The sequence below is a fragment of the Otolemur garnettii genome, unplaced genomic scaffold, assembly GCF_000181295.1.
Source record: "Otolemur garnettii isolate 467f Iridium unplaced genomic scaffold, OtoGar3 scaffold00019, whole genome shotgun sequence".
In the NCBI taxonomy this organism is placed as follows: Eukaryota; Metazoa; Chordata; class Mammalia; order Primates; family Galagidae; genus Otolemur; species Otolemur garnettii.
This window is the reverse complement of record NW_003852414.1, coordinates 7,835,376-7,846,012: the sequence shown is the minus strand read 5'-3', so window position 1 is coordinate 7,846,012 and position 10,637 is coordinate 7,835,376. Positions and strand designations below refer to the sequence as shown.

At 48.5% G+C, this 10,637-nt stretch overlaps 1 protein-coding gene across 1 annotated transcript in view; it reads right to left on the bottom strand.

Moving 5' to 3' along the window:
* The window catches only part of MKX (mohawk homeobox), a 72,801-nt gene extending 62,440 nt beyond the window's left edge, over positions 1–10,361 (bottom strand). Inside the window, exons 1-3 of the mRNA XM_003786733.1 lie at positions 10,219–10,361; positions 7,822–8,091; positions 5,906–6,065 (exon numbers count right to left, since the gene is read on the bottom strand). Coding sequence (XP_003786781.1) covers positions 5,906–6,065; positions 7,822–8,009 — 348 coding nt within the window. The 5' untranslated portion in view covers positions 8,010–8,091; positions 10,219–10,361. The remainder of the gene's footprint in view (positions 1–5,905; positions 6,066–7,821; positions 8,092–10,218) is intronic.
* Between the last annotated feature and the right edge of the window lie 276 nt (positions 10,362–10,637).

Below are 10,637 nucleotides of genomic sequence, written 5' to 3'. Positions count from 1 at the left end.
GTCTTTTCCATCCTCTACGGACAAGACAATTTCTAGGACTATTCATACAAATAATATACGAATATTCCTGGGTAGCTATTATACTTTAGCTATGGTATGAAGAGCTAATAATGGTGGAGCTTGGATACCAGGCTATCTATTCACTAAGGAAGCAAAGAGTACCCTGGGCTCTTCCCTAATTCCATCTCTCAATCCTCCCTCTCATTCTCTAACTCACTGCCAACATTTTTGTCCAATTACTTTCACCCAACCCACTACTACCAGTCAGGAGCTTTAGAACATTTTAAAATACATTCCTTTCTTCTATTCTGCTCTTCTAAAGGGATCCTAACCATCATCATCAATTTCAAGCATCGACACATCATTTTGATCTAATCACCCAACTTCTTCAAAGCTTCAGACATGTCCTGTTACCCTATCACTGTGGTAGAACGGAGAGAAACCTGGTTTCCTGTTCTGAATTTCCCAAACACATGCCTTGTAAATTTGGGTCGTTCAACCTTTCTCAACTTTAAATCCTTCATCTATAAAATGGATTTGATGGTTTCTAATATACTTGTTCACTCTAAAAACTAAGATCTGTGAATAGAGCCCACACGCCCCCTGTGACAACGTTAATTTCCTTTATAGTCAGTAGGAATCTCCCTTCTGCCCTTGGCCTGTACGCTCTTCAGCAATCAGATATGCGCATTTATATCCTTCTCTGGTCCCTTCACACTGTGAGGGCAGCCTGTGACTTCCCCTCATATTTATAATATTAGAATTCAACCCCTAAACTCTTTTCTTGTTACTTTCCTTACGAAGCAACATATAATTCAGACTAACCTTAACTCTTAACCTTAAATCTTAACACAACCACAGCACACCACCATGTAAAATCTAATTCTTGTGTGATTCTTCATATAAAATGCAATAGCCTTCTATTTAAAAAAAAAAAAAAGTACACTATAATTCTAACAGACAAGAATGGGGAAAATTCATAGGTCATGGGGGCTAACTAGCTTTTCATAGATGTAAGTCCTGTCTTTTTTGTGTTTGAAATACTCATAGCTTTTATTTTATCATAATAGTTGCACACTAGGAAAATTTCCAGAAAGGTTTGCTGATGTCTAATAGAGGCTGTTTCCACACCGATTCCACAAATTTGACTAGCCACCAATCTACTAAAATATTTACTCTGCCAGGATTTTATTACCAGAAATTTACAAGTACAGCCTAACAGCTGGACACAGTCTGAGGTATTTAATATCTATTTGCAGTTAAGTCTTGCAAACAGCAGAGGAATAGCTGGCTAATGAATTTGCATACATTTTTTTTTTTGCAATTTTTTTTTTCTTGATGAATTCATGCAAACTCCATCTGTTTCACTGCAGGCAAAAATGCCAGTTGAAATTTTCTGCCTTTCACCTACTATGGATTCCTTCAGGCTGTCATTTATGTTTTCTTTGAATTGTATTTTACATGGAACAGGCCTCCTTACCGAGGGCAGGCTCTGGAACGACATTTTAACTTCAAACTTAGTGCTTTATTTTATGTGTATACATAACCCATATTTTATAGTGAAAGCTTGGAGAACCAAATATCTAGAAGCTGGAAGAGAATAAGAAATCTTCATCCTGCTCTAATGGAAGTGTTTACATTCATCATATTGACAGAGCAATCATGAGAGGATACCCAGAGGGAGAAACTGGCGTCTGTCCACCTTTGAACATACTGAATTAAGAAACGTACTCTGAGTAACTCAACTGAAATATTGAGCACCTTAGTTCCACATCACATAGTGTAACACTTGGAATAATGTAAAAGACCAATCTGAGATTTCACCGAATATTTAATCCTTGCTCTAAGTCCTGTGGTTGATAATGGGATATATATCTCAGCAGAAACACTCAATACCACGCAAAAACAGATCTATGCCAACACAGAGGTTTCTCAGAGCTTGCAACACAGCAGTTTCAACAAATGGGATGTGGACCGGTCACAGGAATTTGATTTTCTTCTTTCTTTCTTTCTTTTTTTTTTTTGGTGGTTGTTGTTGCAGTTTGGCTGGGGCCGGGTTTGAACCCGCCACCTTCAATATGTGGGGATGGTGCCCTACTCACTGAGCTACAGACGCCGCCTATTAGAGGAATTTGAAAGTTCTATTATAAGGAAAGTATTAACATCCAAGCATTATTCCTTGGTAAGCTCCATTATCCTTCAATAAGACAAACCCTGATCACATACCACACTTTATATTATTCCACTATAAAGCTGTTTATATTTTAAGAGTACAGAGTGTATTTTTATAATGTTTGAACAATAATCAGCCAGAGGAATCAGGCACAGTGACATATTTTGGTTGGTTAAAATCGAAGTGCACACACACACACACACACACACACATACACATCATTCTCTGTAACTCGTATAAATATGTTTATATTTCATTAAGAAGATGCCAGATTAGTAATGAAAATAAGAGCCAAATACAGATATAGCAAATGAAGACAAGTTGCCTAGTCTAGTGAATAGAAATAAATGAAAGTTGTGTAAATCTGCTTCATTGTTTCAGGGATAAAAAAAATTGTAAGAGCTGATCAATGTCTTCAGAGTTTCTATTTAACAGAAAAAACACCTTTTGAGGTCTTAAAAGTATTTCCTCCTCTCAAGTTTTAGCTTTTTACTTCTAGGCTTCCAGAGGTACTGCTAATCATGTTTCACACTCTTCCCTATTAACTTAAGAGTAGCAAAAGAAGGTAAAATTACTTTGTATGAAAAGTCTGCGCTGAATGGGGTGGCTGGTGCCTGTAATCCTAGCACTCTGCAAGGCAGAGGCAGGAGGATCCTGTGAGCCCAGGAGTTGGGAGGTTACAGTGAGCTGAGATGATGCCACTGCTCTCTACTCAGGGTGCCAGAGCAAGACTCAGTCTCAAACAAACAAACAACAAACAAAACAAAATGAAAATATCACGTGTGAATGAAATTCTCAAATTAGAAGACATTCTTGTAGTTAAGGCGTCAAACAGTTACACTGACTGTTTGTTAATGCGAACCAGGAGAAACAAGAGGCAGGCAGTGTTGCAATAAATAAGAAAAAGGAAGTGGGACAAAAATAAGGGACACACTCCCTATATGTTTCTAGACACAAATATATGACATTTTCAGACACGTTGAGAATACGATGAGTTATACTTGTGTCTGCAGAGCAATCATATTGCATTAAAGAACTGCCCTCCGCGTGTTCCCTACAATGGGATGGATTTTAAAACGAGAACATCTTAGTCAGATGTCAAGACATGCTCTAGTTGCCGGAAAGGTATTTTGGAAAGCGACATGGTGATCATAGTATTATTTCCCAAAAGAAACCTATTCACTCTAAAAACATGTACAGATAGTTGACTATGTGGAAAGCACCATCAGAGGTGACAGGGGCATGAAGATGAATGAGACAGGATCACTTCTCAGGAAGCCTGACTCCACGGGAGAAATTTGTTCACTGGGTGAATGACTCATTACAGAGAGCTCTAAGTTGCAGGGATCATCAGCTTTATTCCAATCACAGCTTTCTATTTTCTCCCCCCAAAGTATAAAATATTTACATAATTAATTGGGTTTCCCAGAGTCTGAATTTGCTTTTGCTAATTAATGTCTGACTTATACAAATCTCCATATATAAAAATAGATAGATATGTATGTGTGTAAGTGTATGTATATACATGTATACACACACACATTTTACATAGATATCCTACGGTGTCTTAATAAAAAGAATTGGCCTTGGGTGGTGCCTGTGGCTCAAGGAGTAGGGCGCTGGCCCCATATACTGGAGGTGGTGGGTTCAAACCTGGCCCTGGCCAAAAACTGCAAAAATAAATAAATAAATAAGTAAAATAATTGGCCTCAAAATGGACTTATATAGAAGGTCCCTTGGTAATGCTATACATTTTGATTTTTTCCATTTATCACTTTTAAAGATCTAGAAACCAACCTCACTTATCGTCAAATTAGGAAATCATAATATAGGTATGATTTGTTATTACAAGTAACTATCTTTACCTCATTCACGAATGACATATCTGGGGCATTTTTATTTTCTGAGGACCAGTACAAGAGAAGAAAGGAGATTTCAATGAAAATTTAATGTAAATTATGATAACAACACAAAAGGTAATAGCCTTGCCAAGATCTAAATGTAAAAAGAATTGTTATTTGTGTTTGAGCTCTCATTACAGGTAAAAAAAATAATTAAAAAATGATAACTACTGGTATTGTAGCACAACAAAACTCCTGCATAAGAAAGTTTAAGTGGCTCTCCTAATGACAAGTGCTGCTTGTCACAATTAAAAAAATGTTCTAAGCTATCTCACAAATGTATTTTTTGCTTTCTGTATACATGTCCACCACTAAATATGAAATTACAGAATCAACCAAAATAATCTAATGTTGTATTGCTGATAGCATTGTGAAATATTCAAATAATTCTAAAGATGAATGTATTTTCAAAATAACGACTTGTTTAAACTGAAACCAGAACATACACATTGGTTCGCATGAGTCAAGTTTTTCTGACTGCAATAATTTACCTAGAAACTACTTTGGTAAATTATTGAAAGGGTCCTCATTTTATGTGAAACAGATATCAAGCCAAGAACATTGAATTAATTTTCCCCTCCAGTGCTGCAGCAAATCACTATTACTGAGAATATGAAAGAAAACAGATGTTTTTCTAGACAAATGTATTCTGAAAATCAGCAGTAAATACATATTAAAGTTTTGATAAGCCTGATTACAAGTCAACTTTCACGCTTTGTCAAACTTTCCAGTAATTCTCAAAGAACAATTTTAAATACTCTGGAAAGCAATTTTTGTTGTATCTAATGAGGATTTTTTTTTTAATTTTGGGATTCCCCCTTACTGTAAATTTAATGGAATGTCCAAATTTTCACAACAGCAGTTTAATGGTGCTACTGTAATGTGCAAAATTCAGCCAATCTAGCTCCTCCTCTTTCTGAATAAATTTGCTTGTTTGCTTGTATAAAAATTCATGCCACCTTATTTATTAAAGAAAACTGTGGTGTGATGAAAAGAATTTGATTTGGAATTATTTTTTATTTCCAGGCCTACCTCTGTCTCTTACACTTCCATCGCCTTGGATATGTCCTGTGGAAAACGCTGATAATGACTACATCACAGTGATTTTGTGAATAGCAAATAAGATTACGTTTGGAAAAGCTATTCAAATGTAAAGTAGTGGTGTCCACCAGAGAACGAACAAACTTGAACCATTTTTGTACACTTGGCAAAGTACCCCAACCATCTGAAATCGGCCTCTTTTCCCGATGCCCTCTAGAAAAGTACACACAGCAAAGTGCTGTGGTTTGCAGCTAATGCCCACATTACATCTTATTAAAAATAAAAAAATATCCGAAACCACTTCTTCCCTTTCTGCTCCCCGCTTCTAGCTCTGTTAATAATGGTGATTCTGAAAGCTACCCAGGACCTGATCTCTAATAAGAGACCCTAACAGTGGTTCTGAAAGTGGGGTCCAAGACTGCAAGTTCAACATCACCTGGGAACTTGTTAGAAATGTAAATTAACAGCCCTGTCCCAGAGGGGTGGGACCCAGCAATCTGTTTTAAGAAGCCTTCCAGGCGATTCTGATGCACACTAAAGTTTGAAAATCATTGCCCAGTATCATCATCTGGATGCTTCTATAAATGGCTCATAAATTCAAACTGCCAGCTACCGTCTTCTCATAATTCCGCAGCTGCACTGAAATAAATAAGCGAGGGTAAAAAGAAACTCAGAAATCCTCTTCCCCACGGCTGGGCTCCATCCTTCTCCAGGGAGAGGCGCCACTTGCAGAATCCCACAAACACTACGCGCGCCCGCTCCTCGCTCCCTCGCCCGGGGGTCCCATTACCTGCACTAGCGTCATCTGCGAGCCGAGGGCCAAGAGTATCTTCTCGGTCTTGGTGGGGTACGGATTGTCACGGTGCTTGTAAAGCCACTGCTTGAGGGGCCGCGCCATGTCTTGCAGGGCCTGTCGCTTGTGCCTCACCTTCCCGCCATTCTGCCGGGCCCTGGGACACCGGGAGAAGAGGAGGCCCGGTTGAGCCACGGTTTGGGGGCCACCCGTCGGGACCCGGCTGGCGAGGTGGAGACCCTGCCCAGCACCCCAGGGCACCAAGCTCCACGTGCGCCTTCGCTCCGGGAGCCCTAAAGTTGGAGTGAGGCAAAGGATGGGATCCCCACAGTTTCTGGGTGGGGGGATCATTTTCAGCATCTCTTTGACCTAGCCTGCTTGTCGCAGGGGGTCATGTGGCATGCAGAACGCTAGATTTATCTTGAAGGGGGCTACTTTGAACCTGGTAGCCCAAGGTTTGAGGTTTAGAGGAGGACGGTTAAATGGCTTGCAGAAAACTGCACATCTAGTTGCAGATCTGGGCAGCAGGCTAACGGATTAGCCATCCTCGCCGCTGGGCAGTGCCCCCCGTCTCGCGGGCTGGGTAGCGTCTGCTGCCTGCTCTCCAGCGTTCTCTCAGGGAACTCCTGCCTGTCGCCCATGCCTTCCCATTGCCAGCGGTCAAAGGAGAGGTCGCCCATTGGACGGCAGGAATAAAGCAAAGGATTGGATCTTCTAGAAAAAGGAGGAAACTTTACCAAGGAAGGGTTTGTGGAAGAAGGATGCAGAACCAAAAAAAGAAAGAAAGAAAGGACACACTCTAGGGGCTATTTCCTGACTAAGGGCGAGTTTATGGCAAGCTTTGCTCCATCAGGTAAAGCAAAGAGACCACAGGGAAAGCATATTCCAAGTAGGAGGAAGCTGAAGCAGGCAGGAGCCTGAGTCCGGCGTGGGGCGATGCGCTCCCGGGCGGTTCCGGAAGGTGTCGCCTCGAGGCCACCCGCGCGCCCAGCCGCTCCGGGGAGCTGACGCGCCTGCGCCTGAGCGTCCTGGGCTTCTGCCTCTTTATAAACACTTTGAAATGCAATTCCACCCGAACCGACTGGTAGTACCGTTTTGAAGAAATCTAATCTCCAATTTACTAACCAGCAACGCCACAGAGCAAGCAGCTGATGCAATCGTTCAGGTGGAGACGGCCAGAGACGGTCACCCCTCCCCCGGAGGGCCGCGCCCGGAGCTGCGGGGACTTAGCCGGGCAGCGGCTGCGCTCCAGGCTCCGGTGACTTGAGCAGCTGGCCCCTGCGAGTTCCGGCCCCCAGGAACCCCCTCACCCCGAAATACTTAAAGGTGGCCTGGCAGGTTCGCGGCCTCCCCCTCCCGGCTCGCGGCAGGGCCGGGGAAGCCGTGCGCAACCAGGGACGCTCGGAGGGGAGCCGACCTTTCCAACACCTTGGGCCAGGCCGGGAGAGCCGCAGGGCCCCCGCGAGGGCCTCTTGTGACAAAAGAGCAAGGTCGCTGGGCCTGACCTGGGCACCCCCAACTGCTAAGCCCTGCCTTGTTTCTCCGCATCTAGTTCAGTCCTTTCGGCCTTGCCCTCCGCTGCGCGCGGGCACCCGCCGCCCGAAGAGGGGCGAGAAATCCTGTCCTCTGAGGTCCAGGTAGCGGGGGATTAAGGGGTAGTTCCTGGTGCCCTAACAAGCCTCTGTGGAACTGTCCTAATGAACTGACCTCTCGTGTTTTTAAGAAAAGAATCCCTTAAATCCCTTCATTTTTTCCCTTAAAATGAGAACTCATGAGCCCAGGAGACACAGGCTTGCGCGCCCAAGAACTCCAGGACCTTGACCCGCGTGTTCGCCTTTGCACTTGACCCCTCACCGCTAGACGCCCCCACCCCTCCCGACTCAGGCGGACAGGGCCCCGGGGCTTGCGCATACCCGGTCCTTCGGTGTCTCAGGCCGAGGTTGTCCTTGAGGGGCGGACCGTCGGGAATGCCCACCTCGGGGCGAGCGTGGGGACTGTCCAGGACGCCACTATAGGGTCGGCCGCCCCGCTCCAGCTCCTGAGCGCCTCCGTCCTCAAAAAGCACGGCGCCGCTAAGCTTGTTGAAGACGATGGTGTTCATGGTGCCGCTTGGCAGGGACGCGCGGGGCGGCCGCAGCGCCTCGGGGCCGGGCCGCCCGGAGCTCCGCAGCAGGGCTCGGGGTCTAGGAGATGAAAATGCATCACGTTACTCACTCGCTGACGGTGCTCAGACCTTCGTGGTCCGGGTTCGGAGCCAGATCCTCCCCGCTGCCCAGCCGAGGAAAGGAGGTGCCGCAGTTACAAGACTGGGGATCCCCGCCTCCCCCCACCTCACTACACCCCGCCTCCCGCACCTGCCCTCTTCCTTGTCCAGGCGATAGAGCCCGCCTCCCACCCCCAAAGCCCCAAGAACTTCAACTGGGAATAATTTACCCCCGGAAGCAAAGGAATATAATTCCCAAATGAGCCTCGGAGTCTGAGTTTGAATCTGAGCGCATACTCCGGATAGCGGAGTGGGACAGGCGTGGGGCGGCGCGTGGTTCTTCAGATACAGCAGAAGACTAAAGGCTCCTGGAGCCCCGTCGCGGGGCGTCAGGAGGGGTTGGAAGGAAAGGGAGATTTGGAGTAGCGTGAACAATCCTATCAGCCAGGCCCAGTTAATGAGTCCTGAGCCATATCGGGATTTCTGGGATTTTCCTGTTTCTTAGATCCTGCGTGGTTTGGCTGAACCCCTTGCGTCTTCTTTGGGCTAAGCGGCCCCCGGGATTGGGATGAGGCCAAAAAAAGTTAAGTTGCATCAGTACAAATGTACCACATCTCTTTCCCCAAGCGTTCCTATTACCCGCCTGCCCGTCCCGGGATGCGTGCCGGGATGGACCCAGGCCACCCAAAACCCGCAGTCAGGGTTGTCCTCTTCCGCAGCGCGGGTGCCAGACGCCAGCGCCGAGGCCCCTGCACACCAGTCCCTCTCTAGGGTCTCCAGGGACCATTTTAGAGTCTTTAGGGGTGTCAGAAGCCGAAGGTCCGTAAGAGGCAGCGCGGTCCGTGCACCTCACGGCCTGAGGCCGCCACCTTTGGGAGAGCCCGCAGCTGACTTCCCGGGTCGCAGCGGCCAGAAGCCTGTGTCCGCAGCGCGCGGGCGTGGGGAGCAAGTCTGCGCCTCCTTGTAGCAGCTGAATTACCGCCCAAGCAGCGCGTGGCCACCTTCCCCCGCCCCATCAACCCGCCTTGCGCCTCTGGGCAGCTCCTGTTTCTTCCGAGCTGCCTCCGCCTCGCGGCCAGCACCCTCTCAGCCCGCCCCGCCACGGCACGGATTGCCACCCCCCCCAAACACACACACACACACACACACACACACACACGCCTCGACGAGCCTCCAGCCTAGCCAACGCTTCCCGCCCCGCCCTCCGGCCATCACAGCAGCGGCCACGCGCGACACTTAGGACCACGGCCACAGCTATTAAGCCACGGCTACCGGCAATAATTCGTGGAGAAGCGAAGTCAGACCTCTGCTGGCTGCCTCGTGTCCCTCAGAAGTGAATCCTTTCACGCAGACAGGTACGCGCCTGGGGTGTGAACGTTGCCTCAGCGATAAGTGTCAAAGCAAATTTCCGTGCTCACAGCCCCTGGTCTGCCATCAGGACTCGTCCTGTTCTTTTCTTTCTAAATCAGTACGCTTGGTGATTTATGCTCACGCTGCTTTACTTGTACCAGACACCCTTCTCCACCCGGTCTTTCTGTCTCCGACCCCAGCGCTGTCCTACGTGCAAGGACATGTTTTTCCTAGCGAAAGGCACGCCGGGGTTTGCCGGCTGGTACCTTTGCCCCTGCTGTCCCAAACCCACTCAGAGATCATAACTACTGACACTCGGTGCTGTCAGCAGCAAGCGCTGTGGCGGGAGGTGGCAAAGGTCGAGAGCTGGATCTTGTCTGCAGACGTGTGAACCGCAGCTTAACCCTCCCCGAGCCCCGCGCGGTGCCCCCGCCCCTCTTCTCCAGTCACTTACCCCTATTCCCTCTAGACCGTGGCTGGGGAGCTCACTCCTTGCGGAACTGCGCCGCCCAACGCCCGTGAATAATTTTAAAACAAGGGAGGCGCGGCCAGGTGGGCGCACAGGCTCCTCCGCGGACCCTTGGGCCAGCCTTGGCCGCCACCCGTGCGCGTCCTTACCGGACCTGGGAGGGAGGTGGGGGAAGGGAGGAGGAGCCCAGGCGCCCAGGGCAGAGGGAAAGTGCGGCGCGGCGCGGGGGCTAGAACGAGCCCCGCGTGGCTTGGCCGCGGGCGAGGACGCGGCGACCCAGGGCTGTACCTGTGGCGGCGGGGCCGGCGGGCGGCTGCAGGGCGGCTGGCTGTCCCGCGTCGAGGCTAGGCGCACTCCCATCCCCGCCGCATGCTCTCCGCGCGGGCTCCGGCGCGCTCACCACCGCCACCGCCGTCGTCTCGGCTTTATTTACCCAGACCGGCGCGCGCGGCCCGGGAACAGGAATACCGCGGCCTTCTCATGTTTCCCGGCTGCTGGGCCCAGCCGGCGAACATCCTGCGGGCGCCGTATCCACGTTCCCGGGCCCGCGGAAAGGAAGCGTCCGCGCCCACCCGGCCATTGGGTTACTATTAACCCCTGGCGGAGAAGCCGCCGCTAGGGCGCCACTGGGGACCCCTGAGTCCGCCGAGACCGCCCCAGCTCGGCGCAGCTCCCAGATCCGCCGGCCTTGCAGTAGTGGAGCAAAA